Source organism: Thermomyces dupontii (genome assembly GCF_041956625.1).
Source record: "Thermomyces dupontii strain NRRL 2155 unplaced genomic scaffold VTN31scaffold_6, whole genome shotgun sequence".
Taxonomy (NCBI): Eukaryota; Fungi; Ascomycota; class Eurotiomycetes; order Eurotiales; family Trichocomaceae; genus Thermomyces; species Thermomyces dupontii.
Genome location: NW_027192312.1, coordinates 530,914 through 549,720, shown reverse-complemented (window position 1 = coordinate 549,720; position 18,807 = coordinate 530,914). Strand labels below are relative to the sequence as shown.

The 18,807-nt window shown below is 55.3% G+C and overlaps 9 protein-coding genes across 9 annotated transcripts; 3 read left to right on the top strand and 6 right to left on the bottom strand.

Annotated features, from left to right (window-relative positions):
• Window positions 1–64: 64 nt before the first annotated feature.
• Window positions 65–1,128, top strand: VTN31DRAFT_6041 (uncharacterized protein; the record flags this gene model as incomplete). The annotated part of the gene is made up of 3 exons (XM_069406608.1): window positions 65–121; window positions 181–293; window positions 360–1,128. The coding sequence occupies 3 exons, from the start codon at window positions 65–67 to the stop codon at window positions 1,126–1,128; spliced, it is 939 nt and encodes a 312-aa protein (XP_069259123.1).
• A 148-nt stretch (window positions 1,129–1,276) lies between these two features.
• On the bottom strand, window positions 1,277–2,198 carry VTN31DRAFT_6040 (uncharacterized protein; the record flags this gene model as incomplete). Its single annotated transcript, XM_069406607.1, has 4 exons — window positions 1,277–1,633; window positions 1,696–1,779; window positions 1,830–2,007; window positions 2,065–2,198. 4 exons carry the CDS (start codon window positions 2,196–2,198, stop codon window positions 1,277–1,279), a joined length of 753 nt encoding a protein of 250 aa, XP_069259122.1.
• Window positions 2,199–3,950: 1,752 nt separating this feature from the next.
• Window positions 3,951–4,723, bottom strand: VTN31DRAFT_6039 (uncharacterized protein; the record flags this gene model as incomplete). Its single annotated transcript, XM_069406605.1, has 3 exons — window positions 3,951–4,363; window positions 4,522–4,642; window positions 4,718–4,723. The coding sequence occupies 3 exons, from the start codon at window positions 4,721–4,723 to the stop codon at window positions 3,951–3,953; spliced, it is 540 nt and encodes a 179-aa protein (XP_069259121.1).
• A 437-nt stretch (window positions 4,724–5,160) lies between these two features.
• On the bottom strand, window positions 5,161–5,920 carry VTN31DRAFT_6038 (uncharacterized protein; the record flags this gene model as incomplete). Its single annotated transcript, XM_069406604.1, has 3 exons — window positions 5,161–5,494; window positions 5,580–5,843; window positions 5,904–5,920. 3 exons carry the CDS (start codon window positions 5,918–5,920, stop codon window positions 5,161–5,163), a joined length of 615 nt encoding a protein of 204 aa, XP_069259120.1.
• A 2,883-nt stretch (window positions 5,921–8,803) lies between these two features.
• On the bottom strand, window positions 8,804–10,088 carry VTN31DRAFT_6037 (uncharacterized protein; the record flags this gene model as incomplete). The annotated part of the gene is made up of 2 exons (XM_069406603.1): window positions 8,804–9,972; window positions 10,034–10,088. The coding sequence occupies 2 exons, from the start codon at window positions 10,086–10,088 to the stop codon at window positions 8,804–8,806; spliced, it is 1,224 nt and encodes a 407-aa protein (XP_069259119.1).
• Window positions 10,089–10,316: 228 nt separating this feature from the next.
• VTN31DRAFT_6036 (uncharacterized protein) lies at window positions 10,317–12,485 on the top strand (the record flags this gene model as incomplete). Its single annotated transcript, XM_069406602.1, has 2 exons — window positions 10,317–11,603; window positions 11,655–12,485. 2 exons carry the CDS (start codon window positions 10,317–10,319, stop codon window positions 12,483–12,485), a joined length of 2,118 nt encoding a protein of 705 aa, XP_069259118.1.
• Window positions 12,486–13,107: 622 nt separating this feature from the next.
• VTN31DRAFT_6035 (uncharacterized protein) lies at window positions 13,108–14,329 on the top strand (the record flags this gene model as incomplete). The annotated part of the gene is made up of 4 exons (XM_069406601.1): window positions 13,108–13,148; window positions 13,212–13,426; window positions 13,504–14,159; window positions 14,228–14,329. 4 exons carry the CDS (start codon window positions 13,108–13,110, stop codon window positions 14,327–14,329), a joined length of 1,014 nt encoding a protein of 337 aa, XP_069259117.1.
• Window positions 14,330–14,482: 153 nt separating this feature from the next.
• Window positions 14,483–16,788, bottom strand: VTN31DRAFT_6034 (uncharacterized protein; the record flags this gene model as incomplete). Its single annotated transcript, XM_069406600.1, has 3 exons — window positions 14,483–15,375; window positions 15,424–15,886; window positions 16,108–16,788. 3 exons carry the CDS (start codon window positions 16,786–16,788, stop codon window positions 14,483–14,485), a joined length of 2,037 nt encoding a protein of 678 aa, XP_069259116.1.
• Window positions 16,789–17,703: 915 nt separating this feature from the next.
• On the bottom strand, window positions 17,704–18,655 carry VTN31DRAFT_6033 (uncharacterized protein; the record flags this gene model as incomplete). Its single annotated transcript, XM_069406599.1, has 2 exons — window positions 17,704–18,582; window positions 18,632–18,655. The coding sequence occupies 2 exons, from the start codon at window positions 18,653–18,655 to the stop codon at window positions 17,704–17,706; spliced, it is 903 nt and encodes a 300-aa protein (XP_069259115.1).
• Between the last annotated feature and the right edge of the window lie 152 nt (window positions 18,656–18,807).

Here is an 18,807-nt window from a genome sequence, read left to right as displayed (position 1 = left end):
ATTATCAGTAGTATTTCTTCGCCCATTGATCGACACAAAATTTTATTTTCACAAACCAGGCACCATGAGCGGAGCATCCATCCCAGACGCATGGGATGACGACTGGGAGAAAATCGCCGACGTATCTCTCTCTCCTCCATCGCGAATCACAAGAACGATCTCCTCTAACAGATAGCACAGAAAGCAGACGCCTCTCCCCCTCCCGAACCCGAAAAAAAAATCCCCCCGAAAGTCGCCAAAGCACAGCGCCGCGCCGCACAAGCGGAATTCAACAGACAACTATGGGCTGAAGCGTACTATATATATCACCCCCAACCTCGAGACACCAGGAGACCCTTCGCTAACAAGGACACCAACAGAGAATCCCCCCAAACCTTTCACTTCCTCGAATCCACCAAATCCGACATCCCCCTGAAATCCGAGTTCAAGCCCGCCGTCAAAGTTCTCAGCCGCCGGCCGCAAGTCATCGCGCGACAGGCCTCCTCGGTCGTGGCTGCCGGCAGTGAGACGACCTCCGCCACAACGGCGGGTCTCGCGCGCCTTGCGCTCGCGGACGACGGTTTGTCCGACGACGATCATGATGATGCGTCGGAAGCAAGTAACAAGCCGCCCGAGATGACCCCCGAGGAGCGCCAGGCGAAGGCGCTGCGTGACCGCGAGGAGAAGCAGCGCAAGTACGAGGAGGTGCGCGAGCGGCTGTTTGGGACGAGCTCCTCGAATCCCGGGTCGGGGACGTCGTCGCCGGCGCGAAGTGGGAGTGCCACGCCACCAAGGCAGGGGAATAATGGTAATCCTAACTCCAATAATGGCAATGACGGAGGACACCGTGGGAGAGGTCGCAGCCGTGGTGCCGGCCGCGGCGATCGATCCCGCTATCAGGGCCAACTCTACGATCCAAATTACTCGCAAAAGCCGAATTCCGTCTTCCTGCAGCGCCGTGACCGCCAGGGTTCGTCTGCGTCTGCGGAGCGGGCAGCGGCCGACCACCGGTCGCAAAGCCCCCGCCAACAGCAACCGATCCGGACACCTCGGAATCCCGAGAATAGCGCACGCGGCGGATTCGGCTTTCACCATCGAGGACGCGGAACGGGAAGCCAGGGCTACAATCAGCAACATTCCGACGGCTAGTCTATTTACAGGGACATGGCCCACAAGGTGGTGCACGATTTTCATGGAAGATTCCGTCCCGCGTTGATCGCATCCGCCAATTGCGACGTATTCGGCCGATTTTCTGCCTCGTCAGCAAACAGAACATCGCAGCAAAGGAAAGGGAAAATCACTCACCAGCATACCGCGCATAACTATCCAAATAAAGCTCATCGGTGCTTGTGGTCGCCTTCACGTGTTCATTCTCTTCGATGGCCCGTACCCATTCCGCCCATCGCTTGCCAATCGCTTCGGGGTCCGGCCATCCACGGTACGGCTTGAGGACGCGGCGCAGCCGGATGACCCACGGCGCGATCTGCACGTCGACAAACGACAGGTTCGGGCCCAGGAAGAACGAACCCTGCTCGTGCGCCGCATTGACCAGTTTCGTGATCTCGACGCGCAGCTCCTCGGCGTGCGCGACTTGTTTCTGCGGGTCTTGTTCCTGCAGGACGCGGTAGAAACTCGGGATTATGGAGCGATTCGCCTAAAGCGGCGTCAGCTCAAAACGGGGATCAAACAAGCAAGGCACGATTGTGGCGTGCATACATGATCCGCCCAAACCCGGCAATGTGCGCGCAATCTCGCATCGCCTTTGGGGAGCAGAGGAGTGCCTTGATCGAGATCTTCCAGCTATTCAACATGTCAGCAGCGCCAATTACTGGTATTGGTTGGGCACGAACGTATTCCAAGAGGACATTGCTTTCATAGCACCCCCAATCGCCATGTCTCAACGCAGGAACAAGGCCCCGTGGATTCACCTCGAGAAGGACATCAGGCTTCTTATACGGATCGACCTCGATGTATTGATACGGAATTCCCTTTGCCTCGAGGGCTATCCAAACTCGCTGGGCAAAGGGGCTTGATTCATCTCAGTGTTAGCTATGTGAACTTGTGATGATCAAGAAAGACACATACCAGAAGCAGGCGGAGAAGAGCTTCAGGTCGCATTCCTTGGAGTGTTCCTTGACGGTCACGAGAGCATCTCCCGTGGGCTTTGTATGGTACTTCTTTTGCTCTTGGGATTGCTGTGAAGGCTGCGCGTTAGCCATTTTGTATGTGTTTCGTGCAGCGGAGGAACGATTTGGAGTACAGTTCGGGATGACATCTGGGGGTTCCCCGGGGACATGAGGGGCCAATCAGGAACATGACGTAAGCGACGCTTAGTGGGAGCGAGCGAGAAAATAATGACACACCTACCTTGGCTTTTCTCCTCTCCCTGGCCTCCCTGAGCAGCATCCGCTGTACGCTGTTCTTCTTGATCCGATCACTTTCCTCCAGTGAATGGCGATGGTCTCCGCCATTCCCATTGACCCGCTGAATGGTATAATACCGCTGTCCCCGAGCGCCCGGATGGCCGGCTGGGAGCGCGAGGTTCGGAGCAAGAACTCCAAATGGCTGGGTAGCTGGTGGCTGCGATGTCCCATTTGAAGCGAGAAAAGCAATAGCATTCCCCGCGGAGGGCACAGCGACATTCGAACCCTCGGTTACCGGGAAGTACTCCGTGATCTTGATCTTGACATCGCAGAGATCCCGCTGCCGCGCGATTCGCTTCCTCTTCTTCTTGTTCGGATCATCGGACTTGGGGGTCCCGGGTGGACGGCCCTTGAGGCGGCAGTCCCAGTAGTGAGAGACAAACGGCTTGCGCTTGTATCGCTGGGTGGAGCGGTGCGAGTAGACATTGTCGACGTGCGGGAAGTATGTCTGGAACCTACGGGATAGAATTAGCTCCATTTTCCTGCTCTGTGGTTTCACGTCCACGTACTGCTCCTCGGTCAGGGTGATGGTCTCGTTGACATTGAATAGCCTCTCTCTCCAAGCGTCTAGGTCCGGTGGGTTGGGAACCAGCTTCATACCTCCGCCGAAATGGCTGCTCCCCTGCTTGTCGGGAGTTGTACCATGGTTGGACGACGGTCCGGTGAAGAAGTCGCTCTCACCCTGGAGATTGGCCGGCGATAACATGTCCAAATCCACCTGCTCCGGAACGACATTCTTGTTCGTCCGCGACTGAGGTCTCTGCGGAACTGTCCTCATGATACGCATCTGGGAAGTCAAGTACTGCGCATTCGTTCCGCTCCTTGAACTGAATTGCTCCGTGCCGGAGGAAAACTGGTGACCGGGGCGCGACACAGCGGCATTGCCCTGGATAGCCAGCATCCAAGTCAGATTGATCCGCTCAAACCCACATGCCTATTCTCTGACAAAATGGGAGGATGTCACTGACAAACCCGGGGGCCACCCCGGAATCCATCTCGCCAATGGACGCGAACCCTGAGAATGTGTGGTTGCTGGGATCGAAGCCATGAGGCAACTGGGTGGACCCCAGGGGAAGGTTCACTGGCAGGTGCTCGAAGTCTGTGGTGTCCATGATATCACACTCTGAGCTTGTTCATTGAGTGAGTCAAAAAGAATAGGTGTTTGGCGCTTCGTAGAATTGAAGCTGAGTGAAGGTGAAGCGTCGAGTTGAAGAAGCAGCAATCGATCTTTACCTCTGACGGTAATGCCGGGCCGGATGATTTATGATCCGGGCTGATAAGATAAGCAAAATGGTCCTCTTCGGCGTTGCGAAGTCGGAGACGTTGCAAGAGCAAGTGAACGACTCTCACATCTTTATCTTTGAGAAGCCTGATCTAGAGTCGATAATCAATGGCATTGTTCTTATTCTTCCGATATACTATACATTGCTACATTTTGATGGAGCTCAAAGTCCATCTAAATCTCATGGGTCAGACGGATTTAAAAGCGGCACTAGGCTACCTAACTGCGGGCTCTCCAACTCGACCACTTCAAATCAACTACTAGGCCTACTGCCCCTTCTTCTCCGCAAACCTCTTATCCGCTTCAACATTCTTAAACGGGAACCCGGACGTCCTCTTATCCGCTCCGGTCTTCGCATCCAGTTTCCCGCGAGTCGTCGCAAATAGCAAGCACCACAGCCCTACGGACGCGATGATACCGGACCCCACCGTGCCGATCCCCAGCGCGACCTGCCCGCTGAGCGTGTAGCAGGTGTAATCGTAGAACGCCAACGCAGCGTGGAGCAACGTGGTGACGAACAGCACTGGCACGGCATACGGGGCACGCGGGTCTGTTTCATCCGTGGAGACCCCGTCTGCGGATTCGGCGGTCAGCGGGATGGATCCCGTCAGGATAATTGTCAAGAGGGCGATGGCAAGCAACGCGAGGCCGAAGCTGCGGGAGAAGAAGATCTCGACGTCTGAGGGAGCCGAGTGTTAGTTCCGGAGTTCAAACAGCGGGGTGGGGGGGAGAGGCCTAGGGTCAGCCGATTGGCTCATTGCGTTTCGGACAAGAGACACGCAGCGGTTGCCTTGGGCGAGACTGAAATCAGAGACCTGCAGGATGAACGAAGCATACCGGAGGGCGTGAGCCGAGATTCATCCAGCAGCAGCGTAACGATCAGCCTTGGACCGCTTACTAGCACCAGTCCTTGAAGCCCGAACCATGCCGCTGTGCCGTAGGTGTAGGCGTAAAAGATCTGAGGACCGAGATTGATCAGCGCAAACGAGAGATTTCTGCCAACGAGAGGGCATTTGACATGCAGTTCACATACGTCCATTGTTATCGGTTTGTGGGGTTTCGAGACAGCTCAGGCGTATTCGTAGTACAGTTAGGCCCCCTATTCAAAGGCGACAGGTCGTTGACAATGCAGACGAAACCTCAACTTTGTGAATTCTTTCCAAAAGTTTAATTGAAATCTATCGTTTTGGGAGTTGTATACTTTTGTAGCCGTAAAGGCGTAAACTCTCTATCCAGCGTTGGTCGCAGTCCATTGTTGTCATCAACTGTCAGTGCAATGATGACATCATCGCCGCGACTGCCGCTTGAAGTTTGTCTTGTTTGCATCAACGATAATTTCTTGGCATTCCTGACTGAGGCACAAACCCTAAACAACATGCACCAAAAAACGAAACATTATTCATGACACCCAAACCGATACCAGGTCTATCTATTTAAACGCCAAATGATACCCAGACAAGCACTCTGTACTCAATCTTACTCCGTCACTTCTTGCCCCGCATCTGGGTCATCCACCTTATAGACGACCCGCGCGGGATCCCCCCACGCAACACTGAACGGGGGAATGTCCCTGGTCACCACTGAGCCCGCTCCAATGGTGCAACCGTTTCCGATCGTGACGCCGGGAAGAATCGTCGTGTTCACGCAGATCCAGCAGTCATCGCCGATGGTGACCGGCTTCGCGTAAACGATGCCGTCGCGCCGCGACTGGATATTATCGGTGTCGTGCCGCTCGGTCACGATGGTGACGTTAGGGCCAATGAGGACGCGGTCGCCGATGGTGACTCGCGCGCTGTCTAGGATGCGGAGGCTGCAAACAAAGAGAGAGAGAAAAAAAGAATCAGATCGTCAGATCATACAGTAAAGAAATAACCTGGCGAGACAGGAAGACACACTTGACGTTGGCATAAAAATGATCCCCGAGGCTGATGTTGCACCCATACTGGAAATTGAACGGCGGCTCGATGACGACGCTGTCCGACACTTTGCCGAGGATGGTACGTAGCAGACGAGCTCGTTCGCTGCGCAGCGCCCGGAAGAGATCCGCAGGAGGCATCGAGTCGTCCGCGAGGACGAGGTCGTCCGAGTTGTATCGCGCGCAGAAACGTCGCGCGGTGATCTTCATGGTTAGCAGGCATTCGGAGGTGAGGGCTCGGAAGCTGTTGGGGGTTTGACGCGTTAGCTTGAGAGCAGGGTTGGAAACAGAGGCTACAACTCACGGTAACCCATTAACCATTTTCAGGTACTCTGGACAGTTTGTCAGCTCGTGACGAGCAACAGCTTGACAGGCTTGCGGCATCTTTTCCAGTTGGTAATCCATGTCGTGAGGATTCAGCGAGTGGTCGATGGCCGTCTCGCACGATTCTCGAGACGAACAAGGACGAGGATCAATTGTTTTCGACCGTCGAGGATGAACGCGTGTTCGGAGCCAAGTGTTGCACTTGCTCACCGACTGCCCCATTGTACTCCGCATATATATTATTAGTTACTTCGATCGTGACTATGTATTAATCAAAGATCGGCAGGTCAAAGTCACGGAATGGACGATGAAGCGTGACATGACTTACATACTGGATCCCCAGCGAGTCACGACTCCGACTGGATTTGGGTTGATAGGCACACTAACTGCCTTTCTACATGTACCTAGTACCTAGGTAGGTACCTAACTCCCTCTACAGGTACAATTTTCCAGCTTCGGCGCTTTTCCCTTTCTGCAGTTAAAGTACGAGAACACCTTTAGCCTTGCTTTTGTCTCCTATAAAGACGCTCTAATCAAGGTCATCTGTCTTCCGCCATAGTGACGATTTCCCATCATGGCAGGCAGTCGGGAACTCGGAACTTCCTGCTCATCACTCGCTTTCTTGGTTTTTTTTTTTTCTTTTTTTTTTTTGACGTGCGCGCGCGCAACCTACAGGTAACTTCAGACGACAAGGTTTCCGGACGCCGAGGCCCCAGTAGGGGAACTTGGGTCCCTAACTTTTTTGACTTGTTTCATGCACAGCGGACCGAAAAGATGACACATCTGAGCGCGTGCGCGCAATCAATGAGCAGAAAACCGACATTTAAAGTTGGACATTTCGATTTAGTTTCGATCGCTCGACTTGAACATATTGAGCTCCGATCGATCAGCTAACCTATCCACGAATCGGAGCCGTTGATTTCTCCTGCCTTCAGATTGTCACTCACTTCTTTTCTTTTTTCTTCTCCCCCTTTGTGATGACTGTGAACAGGCTCATGGGTTCGAGTGAAATCCTCCTGGCGGACCGGCGGACCCGCCGCGACTCCCGCAGCCGGGACTACAAGAGCCCTAAACCCTAATCGGAAGTGATCAGATCAACCGGCCTCAAGCCCTAAACCCCTTTTGAGGATCGCAAAAATGATTGCAAAACATGCTCAGAATCACATTTTTCCTCAAGTTTCATTGGCTGACTCTTGGGCTCACGTGCAAAGCTCGCGGTTTGGCTCAGGCGACGGTCTGGAACTTTTTTCCCAAGATTCTCCCTGCCTGCGAGTTTGCCCATCCAGCATCCATCCAATCCAGGATTCCAGATGTGTCAAGTTTGATAATTCGCAACTTCGCACTTCGCAATATCCGGCCCATTAACCTAACTTACTCCGTACGGACTACGAGTATGGAGAAGGGACATCTCGTCGGATGACTTCGTCACTCGTCAAGTCAAATTGATTGCAGGATTGCAGGCAGGAGAACAGACAACCAAGTGAACCGTGAGCAACGCCCTTGCTGGCATGGCAGGCTGGCAGCTGGCCCTGCATGGTTATGAATCCTCCTTTCCGATTGACTGGATCTCCAGACACAATGGAACGCCCGTCCGAGTTTATCTCAGCCACCCTGCGATTTCTGCCACTCAGCAACCTCGGCTTCTCCGGGGAACCGGGAAACCAGGATCCCCAAAATTAGCTTCATGTACGGAGTACGGAGGGAGGTCTCCGAACCTGCTAAGATTACGGAGTACTTACATACGGGCAAACATCCCTCGGAGATTCTGGATTAAGGTAACTCAGTATGGAAATCACTCCTGGCATTCAACTTGTCTCGTTTATTATTTCCCCCCTCTCCGAGAACAGCTGAATGGCTAGGGGGCTTGGTGCGGCGAAAGCCAAGGAGCTAACGCCCTTGACAGTTGACACGGAGTTTGTGCGTCGATCGCACGTTTGGGCTACGGATCGATCGATGCAGGGCCCTGGTTAACCAAACTAAAAAGTTGATCATCCGGAATGATGACATTTGACGAGGATGTCGTGGGATGATTCGTTCTGTCGTAACAGTATGGAGTACATACCTACTCCGTAGTCCCTACCCTTGCACATATCACGGATAGTTACTCGGACAGAGTTCGAGTGAGTGAATGAGTGGCTGAGGATGGAGGGAGTCATTTGCCCAAATGATGAAGAAGATTTGCAAGCTAATTGTAGCCCTACGAGTCATGGCACAGCCGACTTTTCAATTTCCACCCAGGACACGATACATTCCACTTGGCGTTAACTAGGGTACCTACCTAGGTACCTACCTAGTAGGTATGTACTTAGGTAAGTACCTAAGGTACTGTACTTACGGAGTATGTCGGCAACATGTACCCTGGCAATACCTACTAGGGGTACTCCGTATATCCTCCAGTTCACCAATTCAAAGTCAACAATTCCAACACCTCCTTTGATTGGGATTTGGGGCTCGATCCGCGGAAATACGTCATGCTAATACTGTAGAGGCTTCAGTCAAAAATGTTCGAGTAGTTAACTATCTTCAGTCTCATCATAATTTCATAGCTTGGTGATGCTAATACTGTAAAGGCTTTCGTCAACGATTCCCAACCATCAGGCACCCGATTGCACTAGGTGAGTCTGACATCCAACCCTGGAATGAAAGCTGCGGGTAGCGGTTGATGGGATGTGCCCCGATGCAGCCTGGCAGCACGGAACAGTATACTATCGACCGTAGTTCGTGTGCGCAGTTCGGCCGAGTTGCATATGCCAGACAAAGAGAGCCATGACAGACAGGAACAGCGCACCCGCCGAGCCAACAGCGACTAGCGCTGCGGCGCTGATTGTAAACTCCATCATCAAGCCCGGTGAATCAGTGGCAGACTGTCCCCGACTTCCCTCATGACTGGCCGCTCGAGCGCAGGTACCTCATGAAGCTCAGTTCCTCGTGCGTCGGAACAGGATCCCGCCCGGAGGAATCCGCCAGGGCTTCCTTGTATCTCTGCGTCAGCCCACCATCGTCGTTGGAAGGAGGGACGTCGTCCGCGGAAGAGTCGTCGTCATCATCCTCAGCGTCAATTGGCTGCCCAATCTCCGGTTCCTTTTCCTCTTCAGCGTCGCTAACCGTCTCCGGTTCGTCCCGCTTTTTCTTCGTCGTTGACGGGGACATCGACATGTCCTTCATCAGCTTGCCCAGCTCGACCTCACGCCGCTTCGCCGCCTGCTCCTCGCGTTCCTGGCGCTTGCGCTCCAGCTCCGGTTTGTAATCCCGCTCAAATTCCTGCCGCTTCTCCTCGACGGCCTGGAAGAATTCCTCCACGCCATCGCCGGTCATCGCGCTGACGCCCACAACGCTGAGGTGACGGTAGAACTCCTCCAGCATCAGGCTCATGCTGTTCAGCAGCGACCCCATGTACCCGCTGCCGGCCCCAAAACCGGCCGTGCTTCCGTCGGCGCCAAACACGCCGGCATCCTCATCCTGCCGTAGAGCCGTCTGGAAGGCATCAAAGTCGGTCATCCACTTCTTGGCAAACTCGGCGTCCTTGACATCCGTCTTATTGAACACAAGGATCATGGGTAGCTTCGTCTTGTACAGAATACTACAGGCGTAAAGCATGTTACTCATGAACGTGCTCGTCGAGCTCGTACGCGGCGTGTCGATAATGTAGGCAATCACTGTCGGGAAAGACGATGCCAATGTCTCCAGCAGGATGCTGCCCGACGCACTCCACACAAACACCTCGATCTGGCCCGGGGTGTCGACGAGGATGTGCTGGATCGGCCGTGCGCCGGGGTTCTTGGTCGGATCCGGCGACGCCCGCTTCTCCAGTAGCGCGATGATCTGATCGACTTTGGTCGCGAAGAGGTTCAGCGAGGTCAGGATGCCGCCGTTGGGTCCCAGATTGTACTGCTTCATCACTTCCTTGTAGTTGATCGAATCGCGGATGTCGATGTTGCTCTCAAAGGGCACCGAATGCACCGCGGGATCGAGGTTCAGGACGTAAGGAATCTTGCGCTGCGAGTAGAGGTACGAGTTGATGCGTTGCATAAAGGTTGTTTTGCCGGAGCCTGCTCTTCAAGGTCAGGATGCTGATTTGGATTCTATCATGGAGGGGGGACAGGAACGTACCGGCCATGCCGATGCAGACCACGGCGACCGGCGACGGCGCTGCTGTGGTCGTCATGATGAATCGCAGAGATTATGACAGCGGTCAGGTCAGTGGTCTACTTTTTTTTTTTTTTTTTTTTTTTTTCTATTTTTCGTGAAGCTCGTCGAAAAGTGAAAAATGTTGAATTTTGAAGGCGAAAAGAAACCCCAAGTGGAGCCGTGGTTCAGTCGAGACGTCATTCCGTTCAGTGCGTCGCGGAGGTCCTGGAGGGTTTTTTCTTACTCCAACACAACCATCCACACCATGACTCTCGAGGACTTTGAACGATCGCTTGCAGAAAGCCGCGAGGCGCGAGAACGACGATCAGAAAGAAGGGAAAAAAGCAGAGACCGAGACCGAGACCGCGACCGCGACCGCGATCGAGATCGAGAACGCAGACATCATCGCCATCACCATCATCACCACCGCCGGTCATCACGGTCCCGCGAACGCGCCCGTCACGACGACGACCGCCATCATCAACATAAGCGATCACGCCGCGACGACAATGGCGACTCCGACGAGCACGGGAGCCATAAACGCCGACATCGGCACCGCGACCATAGTCATAGCCGCGAGCGGTCGCCGGAGAAGAAGCACATTGTTGTGACTGAGGAGTCTACTCCTCGGCTGAAACGCGATGCCTGGATGGAGGCTCCGTCGGCCCTGGATGTCGACTACGTCTCGCGTTCGCGCCGTGAGCAAGAGCAGCCCGAGCGCAAGATGTTACAAGCGGATTTTGAGATGAAGATCCACGAGAGAGAACTGAACACCCATTTACGCGATCTGAGAGATAGTAAGGCGCTGGAGGAGATCCAGACGGAGCCGGCCGCGCATGAGGTGGACTACACTTTTGGCGATGCAGGGTCGCAGTGGCGGATGACCAAGCTGCGGGCGGTCTACAGGGAGGCCAAAGAGACTGGCCGGCCGGTTGAGGAGATTGCCATCGAGCGGTTCGGAGATTTGCGCTCATTTGATGACGCGCGAGAGGAAGAAATCGAGCTCGACCGCCGGGAAAGATACGGCGAGGGCTACGTTGGCAAAACAAAGCCCACCGGCGAGCTTTTCCAAGAGCGTAAGCTGAAGGAGGGTGTACACCGCAGCCCGAGGGAGAAGGAGGCCGTCCCCGAGCCGGCCACGCAGGAGCAAGGGAAGCCGATGGAGACGGACGCCCCGGCGCGGACGACGCAGTACATGGATGCCACGGCGCTGAATCGGCTTCGAGCAAAAATGATGAAGGCTAAGCTCAAGGGATCGCCCGAGGCGGCTGAGCTGGAAAAGGAGTACACCGCCGCAGCGGCGATGATGGCCAACAACAAGCAGGCGGACACGGTCGTCCTCGGCGTCATGGACAACCGGATGCTGGCGGGCGGGTCCCGCGGTGAAGTCAAGTCCGTGACTTCTCGACGAGGGCGCGAGCGCGGCAAGGTCGAGGAGAATGAGGACATGACGATCGAAGATATGATTCGGGAGGAGCGGCGGACACGAGGGCAGCCGGGCGGCGAGGGATACCGGCTGGCCGAGCGGATAGCAAGGGATGCCAACTTTACGGTAAGATTTCAACTAGAACCTCATTCTCTACGTAAAGGCTAACGAAGCAAGAATGATCTCGAATACATGGATGACAATGCGGCCAAGCTGGCAAAACGGGTACAAAAGTCCGAGTTGGACCTGAAAAACATGGCCATCAATCAGTTCCATCGCATGAATCGGATCTTGGACAATTGCCCGCTGTGTTTCCGTGAAGACACGGACACGCCGCCGGTTGCGCCGGTGGTGTCGCTGGCGACGAGGGTATACCTGACGTTGCCCACGGAGCCGGAGCTCAGCGAAGGCAGCGCAACGATAGTCCCGATCCAGCACCACACGAACCTGCTCGAATGCGACGACGACGAGTGGGAGGAAATCCGCAACTTCATGAAGAGCCTGACGCGGATGTACCACGACCAGGGTCGGGATGTGATCTTCTACGAGAACGCGGCGCACCCGGAGCGCAAGCGGCACGCAGCGCTGGAGGCGGTGCCGCTGCCGTACTCGCTCGGCGAGACGTCGCCGGCGTTCTTCCGCGAGGCCATCCTGGCGGCGGACTCGGAGTGGACGCAGCACCGCAAGCTGATCGACACGCTGGCCAAGGCAAAGCAAGGGCTGGGCCGAATGGCCTTCCGCAAGACCCTGGTCAAGGAGATGCCCTACTTCCACGTCTGGTTCGAGTTGGACGGCGGGCTGGGCCATGTCGTGGAGGATCCGCAGCGGTGGCCCCGTGGGGATCTCTTTGCGCGGGAGACCATTGGCGGCATGCTCGATCTGCCGCCGGACGTCATCAAGCGGCAGGGGAAATGGAGTCGCAGCGGAGACCGCCGGGTTGAGCCGTTCCGCAAGCGATGGAGGAAGTTTGATTGGACGCGGATATTGACGGAGGGGAACCCAGTTTGAGCATTCTTATAGCATTCTCATTCAGTCATGTGTGCATGTGTTTGATACTACTACTAGAGGTAATATCCGAATCAGACCGAGACGGCCATGATCTTCCTGACTCGCCTCTAATATCTGTGGATCGAGTTGTATATGACCATTCGTTCCTCAAGCCCATTTGTACCAAGCACTTTGGTTGCAAGGTGCGTTTGGAAGTAGAGTCGTGTCTGATTCTGTCTGCTGGATGAATATGACCTCGATCCCGCTTCTAAACAAGCAAGCTCGTTTCCTAAATTCGTTCTTGTCACTTTGACGAGAACATACTACTCCGTACAAAACCCCATGCAATCGTTACTCCGTACCCAACCGGAAAACTCCCCGCTCGGAGGAAAGCCGAAGGCTTGAGGAACCCCTCATTCTGATTCGCCCCGATTGATAAAAAAACATCGGAATAATTATCAACATCGATTGACATCCCATTCGTGGTCGAGAGACTTTTAGCAAAAGATCAGTCCGAGAAAATCGTGCTGAGTGAGGTAAGAATCCAAATCCCCGAGTACTCCGTATATATCACGAATTGATCTTAACTCGGAGTCTCGGATATCCAGCCCTGAAGTATATAAATTATATAGTAGCTGTCACCATGACCCGCCCCAAAGCCCTCTGCATCGGAAAGATCTGGCAGTACGCTTCCAATTATACCATTATCTCAAGGAAGAAGGAGGAAAAAGAGGCTGATGATCACAGCGCTACTGATGCCTGGAACTCCCTCTCCTCCATCGCGGACCTTGTCACCACCAATGCAACCAACCGCGCCGAATTTCTCGCCGAATGCCGCAGCGGACGCTTCGACGGCGTTGTCGCCATCTACCGGACGTTGAGCTCCGTGCAGATCACGGGGCGGATTGACGCGGAGCTGCTTGATGCGTTGCCGAGCAGTGTGCGGTTTATTGCCAACTGCGGTACCTATGATCAACCTTCACTTACCCGACCCCCCCCCCTTCTCGCAGGAGTGAGTTACTGATAGAAGGAACTTAAGGGGCCGGATATGATCAAATCGACGTCGACGCCTGCACCGCACACAATCCACGCATTCTCGTCTCCAACGTCCCCACCGCCGTCGACGACGCAACCGCCGACGTCAACATGTTCTTGATCCTGGGAGCCCTGCGCAACTTCAACGCCGGCATGATGGCCCTCCGCGAGGGCAAGTGGCGCGGAAACCCACCCCCATCGCTGGGCCATGATCCCGAGGGGAAAACTCTCGGTATCCTGGGCATGGGTGGAATAGGCCGCAACCTCGCGCGCAAGGCCCGCGCGTTTGGCATGAAGATTATCTACCATAATCGGCGACCGCTGCCCGCGGAGCTTGCCGAGCCCATTGAGGCCGAGTATGTGTCGTTCGATGAGCTGCTCGCCCGTAGCGATGTGCTGAGTTTGAATCTCCCGCTGAACCCGCATACGCGGCATATCATCGGGAGGAAGGAATTTGCCAAGATGAAGGATGGGGTGGTGGTTGTGAATACCGCGCGCGGCGCCGTCATGGATGAGGCGGCGCTCGTGGAGGCGTTGGATTCCGGGAAGGTGTTTTCCGCGGGGTTGGATGTGTTTGAGGAGGAGCCGACGGTACATCCGGGGCTGTTGAGGAATCCGAACGTGGTCCTGGTACCGCATATGGGCACTTACACGTTGGAGGTATGTTCTTTTTTTTTTTTTTTCGTATTATTGTTCTGACAAAGGGGAATGGCGGCTGATGGGTTCAGACGAGCACGGCCATGGAGGAATGGGCCATTGATAATGTTCGCCTGGCGCTGGAGACGGGAAAGCTCAAGAGCATTGTCCCGGAGCAGGCAAATCTACAATAGACACCTGTGTATACTCGGGAAAAAAAAAAGAACATAGACATTTAGATCGTACAGTACTTATACAGTACTCATTCAAGGTATCATACTCTACATATATATACTCGTACAATGACTCGTGCCACCAATTCCAACACCAAACGCCTTGCTAACCCATTACGACTCTCGAGAAAGAAGCCCCTTCAACTCCCATAGCCGACACACCATCCCACACAGCCGCTGCACAATCTGGTTCGTCCCGTTGGATGACTGCTGTTGGATAAACCGCTGCGCTACGTACAGCTTGGTGTATGGATCCCGCTCGTCCTCGCAGGTTCCTTCTGGCGGCTTGTTCTGCTGATAGTCTGTCAGGCGCTGCCCGAGGTGCCGGCCGATTGCAAAGGAGTAGATCACATCCCGGTTCTCCATCTCGTCCAGCACGTCGCGCGCCCGGGCCAGTGTCTCGTCGATCTCCACCGCCGACGAGGCCTCATTGTCGTAGAGTGTCAGGAAATGGCCGATGCTGTTCCAGAAATTGAGCGACCGCAGCCGCAGCTGATCGTCGAGCGACTTCTCGTTGACGGGGAGCGCCCGGGCGAGGTCGTCCCGCAGGGGGTTCTCCCGCAGGTGGTCATCCGTAATGAGCGCCTCCAGCACGTCGAACCGGTTGGCCGCCGTCATCAACTCTTGGTCCGGGTTGGGAGGAGAAGGGTTGCCGTTGAGCACCATCTGTCGTGCCGTCCGGATGATGCACATGGTTTCCCATACCACAAGGGCTTCACAGCTCTCGGCGCGCCACATCACCGGCGGCTCTAGTTTGATTTTGGGGTCATCAAACAAGTCAAGCAGTGCGGAATACTGCGCCATCAACTGCGCATTGGTCAGCAGCAGGGACAGGCCTTGTTCCCGGAACCACCGTGTTTCCAGAAATTTGTCAATCGCCGGCGCATAATACTGGTGGTAGACGGCTTGGATCGTGTTGAGTCGGACTTGTGGAATGGGAGCAATCGGATAGTGCGGTGGAGGCGGGACGCCCCTTAAAGCGAACAGGTCTTGAATTTTGACTTTTTCTGCCTGATGTGAGCAATGCCCTGGCATACCATCTTCAATCTACTCACCTGTTTTCTCGATCTTCTCAATCTGCCCCGCGGGCGGCATGGCAGGCGTCGTCGTGGTCGACGGAGTCCCCGCAGGCAGCGACAGCGTCCCGTCGAGGGTGTCCTGCACACTTGCCATGGCGGACATGGTCTCGCTTGCTTCTGCAGAGGGCTCCGCGGTACTGCGAGCCTGTGTGTTCGGCGTCGCGGGTTTGGGCGACGGCGCGGACGAGTCCGACTGGACCGAGGGAGCGAACGGCTGTGCCGACGCGGGAACGTAACCGGGGGGAGCAGGAGGATACGACGGGGTCTGAGAATCCTGGGATTGCCGCGGGTTCTGCGGATTCACAACGAGCGAGGGTTGTGCCGTCGAAGCCGGCGGCGCACCAGAGGGATTGGATTGTTGCCGAAACACGGGATCGTACCCCAAGCAGTCACGCTTGCTCTTTATACAATTTCGGCAGATTGGACGCGCCTCGTCACACTAGCCAATTGCAATCGCATGTCAGCGTCACTGGAAATTCACTGTAATAATTCCCCAGAAAGTGCGACAATTGCGCGTTGGCGTGTGTCGTGGGCGGACACGGCGTATCAAAGTGGGATGGAGCTAAGGGCGTGGCTAAGCGATAAACTATGCTGCACCCGCACCGCGTCGAACTTCCACAACCATCACGTGTTACTACAAGGAAGGAAAAACAAACTTACCTTTATTCGTCGTTTTCGACATGTCAGGCAGCCTGTTTTTGTTCTCCGCTTGATTTCCCGATGCTGCTGCTGTTGTTTGGTCCGCGGAGTGCTCTGCAGCTGGTAGCTCATCTGACTCCCGACACTCATTTGCGACACGCTCGGCGAGTACCCAGGCGCGTATTGACCCATGGACATGGGCGGCATTGTCGACGGCATCGAAGAGCTCATCGGCGCTTGTGGCTGCGGCGGTACATTGTTGCTCGGGACATCCGGAGCAGCAGGGTATGTGGGGACCTGCGGCGGAGGCACTGCCGCTTGAAGCGGAGGATGCGAAACGGGCACCGACGCGGGGACAGCGGACGGGGCTGCAGAGGGCATTGACGGCGCAGGGTTCGGAGTTCCGGGGGTTGCAGGGGTCGCCGGGGTGGCCGGGGCAGCGGCCGGAGAGGGCTGCGGGACGGGTGCCGGCGCCGGCGCCGGCGCCGCTACAGGATTTGGCGCCGCGCCTGTCACACCGGTGCTGGCGGGAACAGAAGCGGGTGTAGCAGCGAAAGTTGTAGCAGGAGGCGCCGTGGTAGCCGGGGCCGGAGCCTCCGGAGCCGGCGCGGGGGGAGTAGAAGTCGCTGGCGCCGGCTCCGAGGTCGCCGGGACAGGAGGCGGATGTTGTTCGGAGGGAGGTTCTGAAGGCGGCTCGGACATGATTCTGATCTCAGGCCCGTTCCAGCCTGTTGCGATGCGAGGCTCGACAGAAATCCTATGATAGGTGAGTGTTAGCACATAAAACCAGCCCAAGAATGTACAATAAGGTAGACTGTCAAAATAGAGATTGAGATGCATGTGCAGAAATCAAGCAATTGCATCCTTCCAAATGCTGTGCGCATTCCGGCCTGCAAAGAAAGCCCAAGAGAGCTTGGACATGCTCGCCGCTGCGGGCAGCACTGGCATGGCTGCTTGATCTGCACCGCTGAATCTCAACGACGACATTATCGCCTAAATCTCACAACCAATAACCCAATCACGCAGAGGCACTCACAGAGAGATCAGTCCGCCGAGCCTGACACCGCGGTAAAGGCGGGCCTAAGTGAGACGAGGCGGAGACTTTGAAGCTCGGAATCGGTGCGGAGAAAACGAACAAATTTGGAGACAGAAGGAAAGCGCAGGATCGCAGATCAAAAAAAAGCACAACACACAGCAACGCACAAAAACACAGAAACAAACAATTGTGGATTGGAAAAGAGAAAGTGTTCACAGAACTGAAGAATTATGAAGAGCTCTCGTGGGAGTCCAATCAGATCGTACGCTAGTCCCAATCAGGAAGTTGAGCTGGAATCTCTCAAGCCTGGGATTGCTGGAGCTGTTGGTCGGTCTACTGTAGTGTACATGTCCTCTGCCTCAAGGAATCACTGGGAGCATGCTCAGAAACATGCAGACCATGCCCTGCATTGTCCTGCATCCGTCCTGGCAGTCCGGGGCTCCAGCAGGGGGTTGATCCAAGCTGTGCTTGGTTGCCTTTCACCTCTCTAGAGGCCAAGAGGGACACTGAGAGCAGCTCAGTACCATCCCAAGTGGGATCTAAAGTCGGAGATGAACCATATCTCCATGCCCGCGAGCAAGTCACTTCTTTGCAGCTTTGTTCTTGCGCTTCTTGAACACGACAGCCGGCACAGCCTCTGCAGGTGCAGCATCATCTGAAAGTTTCTCCTCCTCTGGCTCCTCTTTCTTGACCGCCGCAGCAGGATCAGCGGCCGGGGTATCGGTCGTTGAAGGCTCGGTAGTGGCCGCGTCCTTCTCTTCAGCTTTAACCTCCGAATCCAACGCAGTCCCCGCACCGGCCGGGTCTTTTTCTTTCCGTTTCAGATTCGACGTCTTTGCCAGCAAAGCATCGAGATCATCATCATCCCCAGCCGCACCGGGGTAGCCCCGGGACCCCGACCCCCATGCTTTCCGAGGCTGCTTCGCATCCAGCATCTTGGCTTCTTCTTCCGCATCCTCCTCATCATCGCCCTCATGCTTGCGCTTCCGGACCCCGATATTCAACGCTGACGATTCCGCAGGCTTATTATCCTCCTGCTCCTCATCTTTTTTTGGCGTGATCACTCGCTCAGAAACCGTCTGCCACTCTCCCGCCAGCGCCAAGTCCCTGCGGAACTCATCCGGCACGGCGATTCCCATCTCCGCCAACTGCGCAATCTGCTTCTTCCGCTCCTCCACCGTGGCCTGCCGCGGCGGAGGAGCTGCTGACACCGTCGGTCGACTCTGCTGTGATGATGTCGACGCAGCCCTCGCCGCCGATGATCCCGAAGCGAGTCCCTTTAACCGCTCGACCTCGCTCTTGGCGCGCTCTTTCTCACGCTCCTGCCGCTCATTGTTCCGATGGATTTCCCGCAGAAAGCGTTTGAGATTGCCCTGGTGGCGCGCGGTGGCTTCGTGCTGGTTCCGCTCGAATGGAGTGTCGCGAACATAGACTTGGCACTGCTTGCACCAGTACCGTGGCTGGTTTCATCAGCAGAATTCGGAAAAACTCTGAATGGAATTTCCCTACCGTAGATTTCCAGTATTCAGCCATTTTGAGCAAGATCAGACTTCGTGTGTTGTCGTTGAACCGAGCAGCAGCGACCTCAAGAACGGACGGCGGACCTAGGGTACGAGTACACTTAACCTTACTAAGAAGTTACAAGTAATTAGGTAATATACGTAATTTCGGCAACTAATTGCCGG